The sequence below is a fragment of the Diadema antillarum genome, unplaced genomic scaffold (assembly GCF_040938485.1).
Source record: "Diadema antillarum isolate AM-2024a unplaced genomic scaffold, OU_Dant_1.0 seq00001246_RagTag, whole genome shotgun sequence".
NCBI lineage: Eukaryota > Metazoa > Echinodermata > Echinoidea > Diadematoida > Diadematidae > Diadema > Diadema antillarum.
In genome coordinates, this window is record NW_027272033.1 from 162451 (window position 1) to 182989 (window position 20539).

The 20539-nt window shown below is 37.9% G+C and overlaps 1 protein-coding gene across 1 annotated transcript in view; it reads right to left on the minus strand.

Annotated features, from left to right (window-relative positions):
* The window catches only part of LOC139745256 (transcription factor 12-like), a 159050-nt gene extending 138752 nt beyond the window's left edge, over positions 1 to 20298 (minus strand). The window contains exons 1-3 of the mRNA XM_071655658.1: positions 19890 to 20298; positions 14209 to 14285; positions 6051 to 6132 (exon numbers count right to left, since the gene is read on the minus strand). Of these exons, the coding sequence (XP_071511759.1) occupies positions 6051 to 6132; positions 14209 to 14274 (148 nt within the window). The 5' untranslated portion in view covers positions 14275 to 14285; positions 19890 to 20298. The remainder of the gene's footprint in view (positions 1 to 6050; positions 6133 to 14208; positions 14286 to 19889) is intronic.
* Positions 20299 to 20539: the final 241 nt, after the last annotated feature.

Consider the following 20539-nt stretch of genomic DNA (forward strand, 5'->3'; position numbering starts at 1 on the left):
GTTCCTTTCATAATTGTAAGTTGTAAAGAAGTCAAATGTTATTTACTGCTACATTATTTCAAGTTCTTATCAATAAAGCAAAAAGTGAAATAAAATAAAATAGATGAATAAATAAATAAAACACAATAAAAAATCCCTGAATTGAGTTAATACTTCATACTAGTTTTATAGGCGAGATGAATCTTTAGTATGTTTGTAATGGCATATAAGAGATAATTTTTACTTGTTTTACTTGCTCACTAGTTATTGTTTGCATAGTCAGAAGTTTGGAAACTCACAGATAATGTGAATGTTCAAGTTATGCCATAACTTTGAAAGACTTGGACAAAGATATCTACAAATGGTATGTACATGTAGGGCAGGCCTACTTATTGCAGGCTATTAAAAAGCACAGCAAGATTGAACATTTTCTGCATATCTGTTATTAAAATGGCAAGTATACTCTTCCAAATTTTGTCAAGCTGTTTTGTATCACTGATAGGCTTATATCACAATGTATAATGGGAGGGAAAATTCATATGTTACATACTATTAGCAGTGGATCAACATTTCAGAGTGACTTAAACATGATAATGCAATAAAAGGACATCCTGGTAAAAAGGCTACAAAATTCTAAAGTAAAGATAATATTTTCTCCAGAGATATTATAATGACTTCAATAATCATACACTGTGATATAATAATCATATTCATAGTATCTACGATCATAGACTGACATGCAGTGAGGTAGATTATCCATCAAATTAATAAGTTTTACATTTTCGACTATATACACTTTGTCATGCACAACCTCCTCCTTTGTAGCCCATCAAAACTTAAACAAAGCCCAGTCCTTTCATTTTGTATACACAATATTTTCCTTTTTTTCTTTTTTTTTTCTTGCACTCAAAACATGAGCAAACGGCAAGGTCCGGTAAGAAGCTTAACTCATTTCTCGGGCTACAATCAATGTTTCTGGATTTCAGAGGCCTCTTCGTCATAGGGAAGAGCTGGAGAGATGGAGGAGCAAGGTGGAGGCTCGGAGAAGGGGGGAGACGAAAACACCCTGACCGGGAGGGGAACGGGAGAGGCAGCAGCATCAAGCTTGCTTACCTCCTCAGTGATCGGGGCTGTGAAGTGGGCCCCCATTTGAAAGGAGAAGGGAGAAGGAAAGAAGAGGAAGGAAAAAAAAAAAAGAAAACGTGCGAACCTCCAACCATCCTCTCCCCGGAGATCCCAACCAGTCCGGGCTTAATTCTGCTGGAGAACGAGGGAAATTGCACTTTTGCCTCTTATTCTTCTCCTAGCCCCCGTTGACCCCAAAGAAATCTCCGCCCGTGAATTCACAGATTCGAGAGAGAATCAGCGACATAAAGCAGAAGGGCTTAGCGGAATCAGTGCCGACGAAAAAGAAGAAATGAAAGTGTGTGTCTTGGGGGGGGGGGGGGGGAGGGAGTGGTAAAGGCCCAAACTTGATACATGCTTCTGTAGTTTCCTCGCCCGCTAAGGCAGGGTTAATGGATTTCAAGGAAGATGGAGGTCTGCGGGATTTACTCGGGGATTCAGACTTGACAGAAATATTGCATTCCATCTACTGGCAATTATGAAAACTTCCTTAGATTTCAGTCACAGTGGAAACAAAGCCAGATAATTTACATAACTGATGCATCAGTTGTAGCACCTTGTGTAAAACTGGGCCAAAATTTATCAAATGCATCTATCCTTCATCTTTCCCTTTATATCTTCTTATCACATTCCTATCCTCCTTTCATACTGATATCTCATTTGAAAACACGATTCTAATCGCATTTCATGTCAATCAATGAATACTAATAAGTCTGAATTCAAACTTGAATCGCATTCTCATCCCACACTTAATAGTTATCATGGCCAAGGGGTGTTTTAAAACCAGCTTTTACTCCACTTCAGGTGTGTATTTGTAATGTGAATTGTTCAACCTTTTCCGTGCAAATGTGTCATTATGTGCACAATTTTTGCACACACACCTATGGGCAGGTGATTAATGTGGCAGAGTGTCAACAGTTCTAAATCAGGATTGAGGATGCGGAGCATAGCGTGACCTTGTAATCACTTCCGCCACAGTGCATACAAATACGTACGTACTCCCATATATGCAAGTGTATCAAGAGTTGCATGTTTGATTGACAGGTTACAGCGTTTGTGATGTAGATGCTGTATGGAACATCATTGGCTGTTTAGGTCAGGGAGGAGATTCCTTGTGGTGTGTTAACAGTCTGAAACTCGTGACACATCTATAAATGTGTTTCAAGAAAGACGATTACACTGAAGTTCTTCCAAATAGGAGAGCCATCTATTTCTTTAACAATTCGACTGGTTAACTGTGGCAATAAAAAAGTGGAATGAGACAAATGCACTTGGAATATGTTAGCCTTTCTGTCTCCTGCAGGTTAAAAAATACACAGATTCTACTCAAATGATTTTTCATACCACTTGCAGCACAAGGTCATCCGGCATACTAGCTGCATTTAACCGTGTATGATTTCAACTACAATTTTCTTCAATCCCTCAGGTTAGATTCTTCCTTGGAGTCAGATCCTTCTTCTTGGACAGATTTCTTCCATAAAAAGACAAATTTTGTAGTAATCACTGACACGAATAGTGACAACAAGCATGGAATGATATTGCACTGGGCCACCACTCCACCAGATTACAATGTAGGTGCTTTCCCTTCCAGCACCAAATTAATTTCAATGCAGCTTTGTTTTTTCCTGTCCAGAGAATTTGTTCCCCATCACCACCCTACTATATCTAAACTGATAATTAGTTTAATTCTTCTTGAATATATTTCATCATAGATTCAGCAAATGTTATACAGCAAAGAGATTATCATGCTAACACTCCGAACAGTAAACACACCCACCATTTGACTATCTAGAGCTATACAGATTACAATCTTGAGATTCAATACTGGAATAGATTTTTCCTTTACACGCAGGTTAACCCCCTTGATTCCAAGTAAAAAATACTCGCCACAGAAAACGTCTTTTTAGCATCCCATGGCCTATGTCTTTCATGACTACCTCATTGACTCCAACTGAACACCTTGAATCACCCGTCTTTCATGCTGGTGAAAGGTGCAGATATGCCCAAACAAAGGGGGCCAAATGCGCCGTAAGCATATGTATAAATAATGGCAGCGTTGGGCACAAAAGCTCTAATCCCGCTATCTACCAGCCACTCATGCCACCATAAATCACCTTGGCAGTGATAGTAAACAACGCTTATGCACCATGAATAGGCTTATTTATGATTGGCCCTCGGCATCATCCTTGCCTGCAGTCACATGGGCTCGAGGCCGTAGACCTGCCCCGCAGGAGCGCCTGCCGCGATTTCTCCACAGCCACTACTCTTAACACCGCCCGCTCATTTTTAATGAGAAATGAACGAAATAGAAGGCGCACTGTTTACTGTGTATGTACACACTGCACGTGTTGTAATCTACACAATCAGATGCTATACATACACCTGTAGGGAATTCATTTCTGAAAGCTTGTCAAAACTATGACTTCAGTATACTTATAAAGCGATTCAAAATATACTGGATATTTTCCCTTTCTGCGCACTCTTATTTTATGTAATTATGAATGAACAAATTGTACGGTGAAATTGGGTTGAATCTCCTTTCAACTCCCTTCCCAACATTACAAAAAAAAAATCAAAATAAAATGAAACACAATCCAGTACAGGCTGCAGACCAATCAAACCAAAAATTGTAAGGCAATATACCCCAAACTTTATAGATCATTAAAACTATTCCTTTGACTTTGATTCTAACTATTCCTTTAAAACAAAAACACATAATGGCCCACCATACTCGCTTTTTATTTGTTTTTGTTTGTTTCTTCTACATACATTCACAAGTAACAAACCGTTAAGAACGAGCTATCACAGATATCTACATCACTTGTACACTTGTAACTTGACTGCTTGGGAAGGGAACCAATTAATATGGACACATAAACTTTCCAGTGGGATGTTGACCCCAAATTGATGGCCATAAAATTACATTCTACCAAATCACGCATAAAAGCCTCATAATGATATTAAGGATGATCTTCATGTCTCATAGTTACAGTTGTATGGTCAAACCCACTCCAGCAGCCACCTGTTTATATACCACCTGCCCATTAAAGGGACTGTACAGTACTGGTTGAGGGGGGGATTCAGGTATATAACATTCTTAAGTGAGATAAGGAGAAACCTCTTGTGAAATATGAAAGAGCATGTAATTTTAAGAAGGATTCAACATTTATTTGATGAAAATTGGTTTTCAAATGGCTGAGATATCCAAAAAAGTGATAATAATAAAAGGCGACAGGCCACGTCTTTTATTAGGATCTCTTCGTTTCACCTTGTTTTTGGATATCTCAGCCATTTCAAAACCGATTTTCATCAAATAAACTTGTGATACCCCTTAGAATTGCATGCCCTTTGACATCTCATAGAGTGGTTTCTGAATATCTCGCAAAACGTTAAAAGCTAAATCTTCACCTCAACCAGAACTGTACACACCCTTTAAGCACCATGAAATCTGCTTCCCTTCAGAGTATTTAAAATGGTAATGAACCTGTCTATAAAGCCAATTACCCCCATGAAGGCTGTCTTTTCTGTCCTCCTTACTATGGTCTTTACAGACAGGTTTACTCTACAGATCGTAATTTCCTGGAAACAATGTAATTTCCATATCTTTCCAGTGATTTCACTACAGATCAAAGTGTGACTCCTAAAAAAAAAAAAAATTATCACTGGGAGACATACAACATGTACTTTGGCTACAGAACAGCTTTCTTTCAACAACAACAACAAAAGAAATAGTTTTTGTTGTTGTTGTAATTGTTGATTTTCAGTGAAACTCATATCCATGCTTACATACAGAAGTAGTGTCACATTCTATTTTGATTTTTACAGACTCTGATAATAATCACTGTAATAGCAATAGGCCCAATGAATGATGTGTGTAACTGTATAGCTGTGTGTATATATGTGTGTGTGTGTCTCACTTTGTGTTCATGTATTTTGTGCATGTAAACTGCCCACACTGTATACTACCATGATCTTTCTAATATTCAATCACATCAAATCAACTCGGCTATGCCCCTCCCCATGTCATCAGTGGTGTCCATATGGACGAGAGTCCTCACGTCATTCACTGGGTATAAAATCCATCCTATCCCACAATTCCCCTTGTCAGGCGAGGGCCATCCTTTTGATTCTTCACTTTGGAGCTGTGCAACCTGTGTGAAACTATAATTGCCCCTTTCATGCGAGGTGAAAAATTAGGGGAACCACAAAAAAAAAGGAAAGAGGCGCTGAAAGAGTGTGCAGCTCTCAAAGTCCAAGTATTATCCTTTGACCGATGGTAAATGAGCTGAATATATCTCCCCTCGTCCAGTCAAAAGGTCTGTGCTCTCTTATCGGTGTACCAGTAACATCCTATCATCCCCACACATCACTGATTGCTTGCAAACTATCTTTTACACACACACACACACACACACACACACACACACACACAAACACAGATAGATGTACCATCATCAAACCCACGCACAAATGTATACTGTTGATATTATTATGATACTCAAGGCAAAATGCAAGCGAGGCATGAATCAAATCCATCAACTTGTTCAGGATGTCACACACTTGTATCGACACTGGAAGAGAGGCACGAACCAATATAGCGGAGCACCTTGCAGGGTGCTACAAACCAATTTACCCACTCTACCAGGGGCAACTATGACTCACTGTCGGGCAAGTGAAATAAATGGGCACTTGCCCATCGAAAGTACAATCTATTGGGCATTAGCACCAACTTTCCATTTTCAGACATGGGGGAGAAACATATGTATCTCTGCATATTAACTTAGAGGAAGAACTGATTTTGCTATACACTGTAAAACAGGTATTTCCCATTGATACCTCCCCTCCCCCTCCATGGGCGGGGGGGGGGGGGGGGGGGGGGGGGGGGGGGGAGGGGGGTTAATGCTCATTGTCCTTGCAAATGGTTACAGGTCAAAGATGACCCTTACCTTGCTTGTAGCTTGAATGGTGCATATTCCCACCATGACTCCCGTTCTTGGAACCCGCAGCCCCTGTTGGTGGTGAGAACATCTGTAAAAGAAAATTGAGAGGACAAAAAAATAATTGTCACATTTCGGAAAATATCTCATCCCTCCCAACCTTTCATACAAATCTGTCTTTCTCATGTCTCAATTTTCCACAACGGACACTTTTCGTTCCCTCCTTTGAATGGACTTTCACGTTTCAAAAAGGCCAGGTGAATTTAAACTGGTAAACTGTAAACAACAAAAAAGAAATAATAATAATCTCTAGCCTAACAACCTTCAGCAAATCCACTTCTGTACCCGACCAAAAAAAAAAAAAGCGAAAGAAAAACAAAGTAAAGAAAAGGAAACTCACCACCTGTACATTATACCACATACTACAGAAAACAAAGCCAGACTTCCTTTTGTTGACAAATCAAACACTTAATTAGATTTCCAAAAGGTAAAGCAACCAGGACAAAGTCTAAGGGGGCCCTACGCTCACAGCAAATCACACACACACACACACACACACACACACGTACGTATAAATACAGACAATGGTCATACCTTCGAAACCAACACCTATATACTATAGATAATCGTTTAATTCCCTTTCAAGCACAAAATTTAAAACACTTGCCTCTTCAAACAGGCAGCCGTTTAGTCTCCACTCAACTCTCTTGAAAGCTAAAAATACTAAGGAAATCCCCAAACCATTGAAACAAACAATATCAACTTATAAACATCTTAACTTGTGATAAGTTGTTGGCAACCCCCCCCCCCCCCCCCCAAAAAAAAAAGGCTTATAAATTTGGTTGACTGATCATTTAAATTGATAAACTATTGGTTTCTTTTACTTTTTTCAAAGCTGTTTTAATTAGTTTCATGATAAATATACAGTTGTGTTTGATGTACCATGCCTCTTTAGGTGGGGGAAGTGTGTAATATTATGCGCAAGCCTAATATTGGTTGGCCGTCGGAAGAGTCGGGGCGAAGACGAACCACTTCTGGCTCTTCGGCGGATAATAGAGCAAGATTATCACCGCCAGAGTGGGGGCCCTTGAGTGTGTCATTCGTATCGGCCTGGATACTCAAGTCGCTGTTGAAAGCAGTGTGCAGAATCAGCCTTCAACTCTGGCTTCCACGACTGTTATTTTTATCTCTCTTTTTCTTCTCACTCTGCTAACACTCTTTCTCTCTCTATCTACATGTATCTATCCATCTTTCTATCTATCTATCTATCTATTTCTATCTATCTATCTATCTATCTATCTATCTACACTTGTATCTATCTATCCATATCTCTCTCTTTCTCTCTTCTTTCTATCTGTGTATATCTCTTTTTTCTATCTATCTAATATCTGCTTATCTCTTTCTCACAACATGCAGTATATATGATCTCTAAAACAGTATCTTTCATATAGTCCCAGAGCTTTCCACAGTACTGTACAATTCACAACCATGTCTTAAAAATATTTATAAAAATAATGAGTCATATGAATTTTTCATCAGTTGTACTTTCATCAGTATTTTTCAAGTGATGGAAGCAGACAGCAGGCAAATTTCACCAAAAATAAAACATCTCACTACATTTGTATATAACGAAGCTTTAATAATTACAGCATATGTACCTTGATATGCATACTGTTAAAAAGAACATCACTATTGCAACTGTTTGATAACTTTGCATCAAACATGTATTTCATGCAAAACTGTATTTAGTTTTGTCATGAATCACAAGGATTTAATAAAGGTTGTCATAAATACAGAAATACAAATCCATTCATTTCCAATTGTTGAATATACAGAAGTTTCTATTTTGATACAGTTTCTGCCTCAGGCTCATTCTTCAGCCTCAACACTGGATACACCTGTTGGAAGTACAAGTGTACAAGGAAAATCTCAGAGAAACTATGATTTCTATTGCCCTTTTTTTCATGGGATATCAAACATATACATGAACTTTAAAATGTGATCATAGTGTATTTTTCTGTTTCTTAAGCAAAGTTTTGTATTAAATGTGGTTAACCATATTTCTCTCTCCCAGGGGTAAAGTCCATTATACAAGTTTTGAAAGGAAAAATATGCTGGAGATACTATTAGCAAAGTGCTACAAAAAAAGGAGTAAAGTACTATCAAAGGGAGAAAATGAAAAATCATTGAATAAGTACAATGATTTATACACACTGATGGAATGTAAAAGGCCAGTGGTATACTTTTAATCTATGGAATTCACACAAAAACAGTAGGCCTACATTGTACTAACTTTTTTTTAATTCCACAATCACCTTAAAGATTTCAAGTCAAACACTCACAATGTCTCACACACTAGATACTCATAAACACCATACACATATCAAATGAGATTATACCATAGCACCAGTGAAGTGTACAACCTAGTAGCCATCAAAGCAGGCAGAAGTCTGGAACAGAAATCACCATCAATATGTGCATGGATTTTGTGACTCACAAGGTAAACACGTCAAACCATTCTGCTTAATACTAGTAGTCGGAATCTCAAGTAACGTTTACACTACAGACTGAGCATGTAATCCAACATATAACACTACACTACCTGAGCTTGCCCATACATTGTAGATCACTACATACCTGGGTAGGTAATACACGTACACAAAACATTGTACGGTATGTAGGCCTACACTGTACTTTTTAGCATTCGAAGTCGAAGTCAAGACAATTGGAGTACATAAGCACTTTAGATTAATCTCTACTAAACAAACTGCCAGCATAGTCTGATACTTTAAAAATGTCATTATTACAATTGTAGGTCAGGGGTCATCTTGGGGAAAAAAAAAAACATCTTCTGGGATATTGGGAGATGTGACCAAAGGTGGTTACATTTATAAAGCTTTATATGTGTAAATGCTGTGGAAATAGCAAGTACAATTGTACCATTAGTGTGAAAGTATTGTTCCATTGCAATGATCGCACAAGGTCATTAAACATTGTTGTACCCACTGTGTAAAATAAGCACTTGTTAGGAATCAATAAAAACATTGTCATCATACAATTGTGTAACTCACACTGTTTATATAATATATCAGTACATGCTGCAATACTTTTGATAGCTCTGCTATGATCTTTTTGGGGAGTTTGTGAGCATAATGGACTTTTAAATGGAAAAAACTCCACTGCCATCATAGAAAAGGTATTCTGGGTCCAGTATAATTCAAAAAGGCAGAGTTGTTCACAAATATATTGGATTTCACATCATTATGATGACGGTTGAATTTGCATTCACAACATTTCTAATCAAATACAATCTATACACTCACAACTGCAACAATATGAGAGTGATATTTCATTTTTGTCAATGAAATTTTCCCAAAGATCATTCATATACGTGTATGTAAAGATGGATAACAGAGGTTTTAAATATCACTCGAGGAAACATTACTGTAACTTTTAGTATGCAAGTCCTATGTATGAGTGAGTGATTGGTCAACATTATAAAAAAAAAAAAAAAAATAGCACACTCTGGCAACACATTAAATTACTCTCCCAAGTGTATGTTTCTTGAAACCAGCACACTTGGGCTAAACATGAAATTACTCTCCAAAGTTTACTACCACTGTGTCCTCAGCTAGAACGCTACCCTTTCAATAGCTGAAAAAAACAAAACACTAATATGATAAATTCAGATACAAAAGGTATAACAACATTTCGGCTTCTTTATGTTGCAGGGGCATTTGAAAGGTATACATAGGTTTGATAGATAGCTCTAAAGAGTCTCAATCTCACTACACTTTACTGCCACTGAGCACAGTGAGAGAGGGAGAGAGAGCGAGCGAGCAACATATGGGGCCGTTCTCACGTAAGGTCATTACTCACCTGGGGTCTGCACTTGAGCTTATGCAAAGCAGCCCTCCGTCGGGAGGGAAATTGATTTTAATTACGGCAAACAACATAATGAAAATCAAATATATCACTCAAGGTAGGTATGCACGAGCCAATAAGCACTGATTGTAAGACTGGCATAGAAGAGAAAAAAAAGGAACAAGTTTCACTGCCACTTCTGGTATACCTGTGAACGAACTCAACGGTTTCCGTGCTGCACTGGTTGATATTCGGAACCATGATACATCGTAGAGGCACTGAACGCAATGTACACTGTACACCTGTATGATACTACAACACTTATATGATGCGCATGCTAATGTCACATCAAGTACTCTGGTTTGTTGATGGTGACATTGGTTTGTTGTACAAAGGCAAAGAAATACTGTTTCCAAATGAAAAAGGAAAACAAAATTTCACTTAGGCGGAACAGAAGAAATTTGTGTGTATCAAGATTCACGATGTTAAATCTATTTTGTACTATAAAAAGGACCTTCATGGGCTTGATACCAAACAGTACATTAACATCTACATACCAGAAAATGAGGACAAAATATGGATCTCAGACGTAAAATTCAGATTTACATCATGAAAAATGCATGAAAAAGGTGTAATTTCCAATGCATCCAGACCACCTTCCCACTCACTCCCATTCATAATAGCACTGGTAATACCACGAATCTGCCGGCAATATATTGTACAACAGGTGATAACAAACTTTATACACTGTACACTACACAGGGCTGCATTTACACAATACACCAAATGCTGAATTTCATTTACATCGCATATTGGGTGTCTTAAACAAGCAATAAGCAGAAAATACATGACAATACCTACAACTATATGGTTTGAATCAGATAAAATTGAGCCACACTGATTGTGGTGGGTTTTTTGTTGTTGTTGTTGTTGTTTTCAGATGCTACAGGGATACCATAAGTTTACTGTCTGATATAAAAATACAGATAAGGGTTGTATTGGGAGGCAAGCTTTTGTTGTTTGAGTGGGGCTCCGGATTATGCAGTGACTGGTAATGGCTCATGTAAACCATCCCACATGAAAGCCAGTATGTGGGCATTACACTAAACCATGCACATTTATTTTATCCTTTGGTATCCACAGTAACAAATTACACTCGTGCTACAACCCCAATTGACAAGACTGCAGTGAAAAATAATATAGCAGTCTCACAGTTCGGGCAAATGCATCACTGGAACAAATCTTCATTCATTATGTTTGTTCCACTATATAATCCTCTTTTAGCGTTCACAATACACTTGACTTAATTATCCAAGCACAATGCCCATGACTTTACCAATGGTGTGAACAAGTAAACAACATACACTATGAAACTTTAAATAGTGACAGACACAAGCTTCTTTTTCATATTCTTTATCGATTATCTGTTTGTCTCTTTCTGTCTGTCACAAAGACACATAAATGTATACATCCATAAATACACTCACTACACAGACAGACGCACACAGAGGAAGGGTATGGGACACAGTTGTCACACGGAGACAGTGACTCTCCACACTAGCACTGAAGTGCATATTCAGAGCAGGAGCTGATGGTGCTTGATATGACCGCCAGCACAATGCCACAGTAATGCATGGTTCCCACAAAGTAATGTCCTACTGCCCAATGTCAAAATTTTTAGACTGTGCATTTGATAGAATCTATCTGAAATTAGTTAGAAAATAACTGTTCTGAAAAGGAAATGAAATCCTTGCGATTATTCATGTGGATTTATCATTATATAAGACATTAATTAGAGACAATGGATGTGTTTCAGCCAAAATATGTTCTCGGTCCTGATTAAGCCATGGAAATAATAGGCCTACATGAAATTGAAAAGTTTGTAGCATTAAATTTGTTGCACTTTAATGTGTAATTTCTAATCATAGGGTGAGCGCTATATCACAATTTCTCATTTTTTCTTCCCATATCTTCCTCACGCAGTTTCTAAGAGTATCCTTACACAACTTTCCTCAAAGTAGCTTTCTCTCAGAGACAACTTTTCCATTTTGAAACATGATGAGGTAACAATGGAGAGCACCCCTAAAATGTTCTTTCTCACAGCACAAGTTCTGATTAGGAAGAAAGGGAGATGCTACCTTTGAACTTGATGCACCCTGAAACACCCCTTAGTAGGTGGGATCATTAGTATTGATGTTGACACAAATATGACAAAAAAAGCTCAAATTTCATGATATCAGTCGGGAGATGAGCGTAACCTTGGCACTGATTCTAGGATACCTTTGAAGCATCATGTTTTCCACAATGCTGATCAGGATTGTAGCAGTTCTACACATTGGAGGGAGATCATTTCAGGAAATATCTCTGACATATGTGTTCTTTCCTAGGCAACACTAATGGAGAGTAAATATCAGTATCTGGTTGAAGAACCTTCTTTGCCCATTACCATCCGAAACGACCCTCTGGTATCTCTAGGATTGAATGTGTAATTTTACACTTTTTAACTTGGCAACTACGGTTGTTGGCTTGCTTGTTTGTTGTTGTTTTATTTCTTTTTGTATTTGTTTTCTGTGACTATCATTTAGCTCAATCTGTGTTTAATGATTTTTCCACACTGTGCATTCTGTAATCATCCTGCTTGTGTGGGTTTCCATCTTGTTTTTCAACCGCAGTTGGTTAATTTTTCAGATTGATTTTTTCCCCCCCTCAAAATGAATATTTCCTCATCATCCACATTACCACTGCATGTTAATCAATATAGTTCCACGTACGTAAATGTTATTGAATTCAAAAATATCAACAAATATATCGATAGAATTATAAATGTGTTTTTGTACAATTTCTCTTCAGATTGTGGAATCCTGTAGTACACATCTACATGTACCTCTATTTTCTACTCAGTTATGATACAAAGAAGTGCTAAAGTACCTGTTCTACCATATCCTAAGCGGTCAGGCATATTACTATATTTTACCTCAGTCTCTTCTTTGCATTTTTTTTCCAAGGCATTTATTGCTGTCAACACAGAGAACAAAGCCCTGTTACAATACATCCCTCAATAGATACATCCTATGTTTGTATTGGGGCAATGTTGACACAACTCTGCACAAACTTGAGACTGCCGACAGAACTTGGAACAGAAGGCAAGATGCAGACCATGACATCATGTAACCCCCTATTTATAGCGGCACAGACATCAACCACACTCGGCCTGCGACAATTTTAGCTCCACCGGTTGTGCTCCAAATACATGTCATAGCACACATGTTTGTTTATCATCGCATTCCACGACCAAGAAAATACGGAAAATCTTTACAGATACTCAGACAGGCGAGTGTAAGAAGTGTAAAGTGTTAGCTACATGGGATCCATGCCAACACTCACCCTTCAAAATCACAGAGTTTACTATGGAGCAACCAGGGAGATACAATAATTGTAGTTACATGTAGGTGTTAAATGCATCTCCACATGACATGAAAATGCCTAATTCAGGGAAGCTTTGACACACTGTAAAACCAGAAATGTTCATGTGCTCAAATTTTGCAAATTTCGCGAGAGCCAAGATTTGCGAAATTAAAATATACTCGAAAGTTCTTGTCTACACCATACATTGTATGCATTGAATGCTGGTGGCAATTCAGAAAAATTTCATGCTGCAAAAAAGGCCATCGGCTCTAATTCGCAAAACTTTCATGCCGCGTAAATATTTTGCTTTACAGTAGTCTCAGGTCGGGATATGAAGAAGCAATTAATCTTTTAGGGAGCCTTCTGTAGAATATTAAAGGCAGACTTGACAGCTCTAGTCTGTCACCCCGAGATCATCATCCTACAATCGTACGTTCATGTTCCTGATGATTTCAGCAAACAGACTTTTTGATTTGTAGGAAATGTCATTTATGCACTCAGAGAGCTGGCACATCAAGTTGTAACAACAATGAAAAAAGAAAACAAAAAGAGAGAGAGAATGTAACCAATGAAGCTACTTTTACATTGATACAAAAAATGTATCAGTACATGTACTCAAGAAATCAAAATTGATAGTTTGATTGAAAGTTTTGATACATGTACTTACCGGTACTTCAAATTCTTTATTGTATACTTTGCTAGTTTGAAACAGACTTGTCATACCTCTTAAATTCTAGTGTTAAATTATACCTTCAATGTAGATTAAAGGATTCCTTTTTTTTTATTATAAAGGTCCACAGTTGCAGCAACATCTGTACACATTTTGAGCACTTTGTCTCTGATAGTGATCAACTTAATTTCAAAGGGCCTCTTCCTGTCGAGTGCCCTCAGTACTTACTGCGCTGAAGTCCAGCAAGTCGCTCAGCTCCTTGTCGGAAGTCATTTTAGGCACGCTGTTCTGCATCTTGTATATTCCTGCAAGACACAATAAGAAAGATATTGGGGTCATGAAGAATGATATATGTCCCTGGATAGTAATCTCCCATTGTCCCCATTTTGATGTAATAAAGGAAGGGAAAGAGAGAAAACAAGATGTTGAATCCTTAGCAGGGATAAATGACATTCGTATGTCTTCCCTCTTCCTGATGCAACAAAAACAAACAAAACAACCACAAGAGAGAGAGAGAAAAAAAAAAGAGAGAAAGATTGAGAGGGCAAAAAGAGATATCATTCCATATACAATTGACAACATTCTTGGCACCATTCACAGGAGATCCCATGGCACGAAATATCATTTCAGCAGAGATAACCCCGCTGGCGAATTTAAGAACCTGGTATCGTAAGAAATGAATGCACAATGTAAATAATGACCCACAGTTTATCACACAGACTTTGAAAAGTTTGCGATTGTACAAAGGTCAAACCCTACCTGTACATGTAGGAGCAGTCTTAGAAAGTACAACCAAGCAAAACAAGAGGGAACTACTTGGTACTTCAGCGACGGAACATTGTCCAATGGCCATTTGTCACATCAAATCAATACTCGGCATGTAACCCTCTTTGTTTCAGTTCGCCGCCCTTATTACATTCTTCCTCCCTTAATAAAACATGTTTGCACGAAAAATTTGGGCAATATTTGTGCTGCGATAGGAGAGAAATGTCATCTGACAAATCTCGTTGGACATTTGCTAAATATTTGACGTGTATTACATTCTGTAACGAATGTTTGTTTCCTCCCAGCAAAAGCAGCCAGCGAAATGCACTTTTTCCCCTCCCCGCCCTACAAAGAGCAGCGGTCCCAGTTCAAGGTTTAGGGCCGGCCCTAAGGAGGCCGAATGACATTTTTCCAAAAAAAAAATACAAAAGTTCAACTCAGAGGTGAACTTGAGATGCTTGACATTTCAGAGATGACATGGCAATTACAGAAGTACGGCAAATCGGAAGAGAAAAGTTTTGCGAAGCTCTTCTAGCGGACACAATGGTATTGGATTGCAGTGCTTCTCTGGAGTTGTCCAATATGTATCATACAAACTGCATTTTTTAAACGCCATAATCTTTTCACGTTGGAAGGTTTAAATGAATTAAAATTTTAAGGGTATCTAGAGTGATTACACAAGTTGTGATTAATGTAGTTTGTACAGTAGCAATTCAATAGCTACATGTACAGGGCACTCTGCAAATGTATTATTAGCAGAAAGAAATCACTATTGTTTATTAAATGTACACTACAGTAGTATGAATTTGCATTTCAAGCACAGATATCAGTTCCACCAAATAAAGATAACTAATAAATCTTGTCGGGTTCTTTTTTTTACAAGATACCAGCTCCTGCCAGCCAAGTGTCTTCTATCTCATTGATAAAAATGCATATCAGAGGCATTTTGTTAACAGGTGTTTGTCTTCTACAAGTCCTTTCTTTTTTTACCAAATTTTATCAATATGCCTTGAAACTCTGCTTAAGAAGCACCTGACAAATTTAAGTTTTTATGAAATGAAATCCTGTTAATCTTCTTCTATCCTATGTGAACAAGAATGTATACATTTGCCTCACACTGACACTTTATTAGGTGAAACATTAAGTCCACTGCTTGAAAGCTTACAATTGTAGTTTACAGTACCATCAGAGTTGCTATTGTACTGCACAAAATACAATTTAAGATTTATTCCAATATCAAGCACAATGACCTACAAGAGTGGGCCCTGTTTTATAAAGAGTTATGATTGATTATATAGTTGATTTCTATCATAAGTCTATAGCAGCCTGTGTGGTAAGAGAATTTACAATCAATTAATATCTTTTGATAAAACGGGGCCGAGATTGTAAAGCATCATTAAGTCATCAACCAACATTTGTGCTTTACTCTATCTGCAATACGTACTGGAAACAATAAAACTCAAGCACCAGTATACAATGTAGTTGTATTCATTTTATGTATTTATGTACGCACTACTTATGTACAGAGCATTGGTTATGACTGCTATTGTTATTGTTGCTGTTGCTGCTGTTGTTGTTGTTTAAGCAGTTCCTCCATCTTCCTATTTTCCCTAAAATACAACTACCACATAATTTGATTTTCAATGAAGTGGCTGAACAAGCATCAATGTATGCATGTACACATAAGTATACAAATCAATCACAATGATTTATTCTCTTCTTTTGCAGCAAGATTGCTAGTTTTCAAGTGCTACCTTCTACCAGGCTACAGACCAGTGTATTTTCTATCAAGAAAAAAAGAAAAAAAAAGTTATACTTCCTATTAAGACCCCTCAAGTACAAATGCCCTATTCACTGTGGTGCGAATTGTAATACATATCAGCTCTCTATAGAGGGCAGCCTACAACTTGGGGCTCATAATAATGTGATTGATCCCAGAGTTCAGTCCACTTGCTTCTATCAGTGTGTTCAAAAGTAAAATGTATGCTGATGTTTCTTGTTGTAAACCACAGCCCTGACAGAACAGGAGCATGACTTTTGTTGAAGAACATTGTACACGGCAAGGAGCTCATAGAGCATCGAAGTCAAATCTCATCAACATATAGCAATCAAGCACCAAAAAAGGTTAGCCTGGCTTTTAAAAAGAAAAGATTTGCCCAACCACAAGTTCAGTAAGTTTTGTTATCAGTACACACATGGCAATGCTGTGCAATGTACGAAAGGGACCTCTATATTGGAATTTGCATGACTTGCCATCTTAAGGCACAAAATGGACATATTAATGAGCAGTTTAGGACTGAATGAGATTATCAGTTTGCACAAAATGTTACATGGACTGAATACCATTACACATATCTAAAAATGAATTTTGAGTATGAAAATCTAAGCTACCGACTAACAAAATTCACTGGCTTAAGACAACACATGTAGAAAAAGCTGTAAAATATCATAGAGGGTATACAAACTGTTGTGGACAGATTTTAATCAAGATGTTCCTGTTGCAGCAAACCCTTATTCAGGTTTTATCCATCCCCCCCCCCCCCCCACCTAATCAAATAAAAGACTTTTATATGCTCCTACTGAAATGTGACGGTTCCCTCATTGCATACCAGTGCAACCACCAGGAATGAAACTTTTAGATTGGGATCAGTATTTGGGATTAGGAATTTGGAGAATTGGAACTAGGCTTGGATGTTTCTGGATTTGGGCTGTGTTTATGGACTACAAAATACAGTACCAGATACAAATATATTACAATGTGTATCACTTCAGGCACAGAGTTCTATACATCATTCAGTATGAAACAAGAGTGGGATCAAGCAAAAAGAAGCCATGTGGAAAATCCTAAATGACGTACAACTGTACATTGTATCCATTCAGAGAGAGAAAAAAAAAAGAGAATATTGCTCACACTTTAAAAAAAAATGAAAAAAAAACTTTTTTTTTCACACAATACACAAAAACAGACAAATAACCAAAGATTCTTCTTCTTCTTCTTCTTCTTCTTCTTCTTCTTCTTCCTCTTCCTCTTCTTCTTCCTCTTCTTCTGGTAGTCCTGTGTCCTTCAGGTTTGAAGATTATTACATGATTGATGCTGTGTGTGCTGTCCTTGTGTGAATGTGCAGTTGTATGAAATATCTGAGGGTGTGAGTACAAATCCAGCAGCAGTCCACAATGCATAGTTTACACCATAATCCATTAATTATATACCATGAATGTTTAGCAAACCTTTTATTCTACACTTCTAGCTACACTTCGATTTAAACAAAAAAAAATATTGTAAAGCTTCTGAATGAAAAGTAAGCCTGAGCCTTGGTATTGATTTCTGGGATGCTCATGAGAATAATTTGATCTGTAACATATTGCAATACAATCTAATTCAGTCTCTTGAAAGAAAACAGAAATAAAAATGCAATGCATTCTTAGTCTTATAACTTGGTTGTACAAAGTATTATACTATGTTGCCATGTCCCACAGATTGGTAGTCATTGTGGGACTACAGTATAAGCTACAACTCTGTTGGAATACCAGGCATGCATCATATTTAGCTACTAATACTATAGCCAAATAATGAACTTGCAAGGGGTAGTTACTTTCAACAGACGACGCAGACAATTTGATCAAGGTTGAAATATCATTTACGTTGGTATACACAATAACTACATTTAAATGCTTTGAATCAGTTTCGGAAATGCATTCACGACAATTCTCAGACAAAGGTCTATGTTACAGTGTATCTACACTTTGGACAGCTATGCCTTTCTATAACCAAACATGTCAATATCTTTTCCATGAGAGAACCTAGAATGTCTTCAGTAAAAATATCAATCTTTTTATTGCATTTTAAACATTTAAATGTTAAAAGTCCATTGCACTATTGTACAGTGTAGCAGACTATATCTTTAATTATGAAGCTAAAGTGACCCCATTTGCTTTCAGGACTCAACTTAAACAGGGCTTTACATAATATATGTCATGATTTATGCTTCATCCTTCCTTTGATAATATACATGTAGCTGATCCTTAAAATATCATACATTGAAGCGACAGAAACATATTTGATTGCAGCTAGAGTAAACATATTCTCTAGTGAAGTACCTTCTTTTGTATTCAAACATGTATAACAATTTTTATATCTTAAGCTCCATTACAATTACAGCTACTATCGAAGCACATAAATTGTATTTGCTGTGAAATACAAGTCGTGGTAATAGTCTATGGTGCAATAGTGCACGTAAAAACCTTACCTTTGTATTTTCTAGTATCTATGTAGGCCTCAATATCCAATGATTCGATAGGATGTACTTCTTATTTATCTAACTGTTACATATGAATATTGGGGAGGGGGACACCTTCCAAGAACAGTAATTACTAGTAGATTAATTTTATTTATACACACGTAGCAAAAGATTTTAAATTTACTGGTAGTTGATCATCATATCCTAAAGTGTTTTGAGAATCAAGAACCATCTCCTACCTGGTAATGTATTTCTACTGATGTATGTTAGGTTAGATCAACAAGTCCCATCTCAGCAATGTATTTCTAGTTGTCAGTTTACCACACATATGGAACAGACTACACTCTACAGAGTGAAGACGCCGACATCTCCCTGGAACCCATTCCTAGTGGTGAGTCATTTATATCATGAACCACTTTCCAAATGTGCACAGGATAGCTCACTGACACACGCTTGTGCCACAATTAAACAAATCCTATTTATCAATCCAGGAAAGCAGATTTGCCACTTGGACCTCCCAAAATTAGTGTGCTTTCACTATGCAAACCAAGCTAAACCTGGGTCCTAGTGACATGGAACTCTCACTGCCTGACCTTTTCCATCATTACAGGTATTCAATGATTGCAGAAGTCATAAACGAAATGTATGTGTACTTTTGAATAGAGCACTTGTTCGGGCTTGGACAATGCAAAACAAGGCAGCCGCACTCACGCCAGCGATACTTGTTACGACCCCCGTTATAGTTCGCTGTGCCCGAGCCCTTCCGTTGACTACCACGCAGTAGAACCCCCTGTGCGGCTTTATGGGCACTTACAGGTCAATCGCTACACTCTCCGCGTGAATGGCCCGGTCGCATTGACTTAGTGTGACGATAGAAGCAGCCTACGCTTGCAGCGCAAAACCTACCTGATTTTCTGATTCGTCACCGCTCCAAAACAAATGTCCGTTGGCAGTTATAAAACATAATTATCAAAGAATAAATCCTGTGGAAAAATCCACTGGTCAGATGACGGGACCGTCGCAAAACATCAGATTTAGTCTGCACACATGTTACATAGACGACGATAGAATTCACACGAACAAGCAGGCAGACATCTTTCTTGTTACTCGCTCTGTCCAGCTTTTGTTGTTGTCGGAATATAGTATTCCTCCGCGATGTAATAAAAAGTCTCAGCAATGACGGCGCACTCAAAAGTCATGCGCAACTTTATTTACACCTTTGTAGCAGATAACTTTTTGGAAATGTGCACACCACCTATCTCTTCTTGCCAATATATACCAACAATGATAGTGTCGAGTATCAAACTATACTTTTCATCCGCATTTACTACACAGTATGTAATGCGGCTTGTGGTGTGTTTTCATACATTCACATTTCGGTCTACGGTCGAGTCACTTCGTCGGAGGGTGCTCAGGCGCGCTCAGGCGCGAGTGTGCGAAGTGCTCGCTTCGCCATTCACTGCGAAGCGTGCGAGGCCTGCAGTAGGCACGCTTTACAGAATGACAGCCAATTATAAGATATATCGCCCAGACAACAAAAGCTTAGTTTGGCGGAA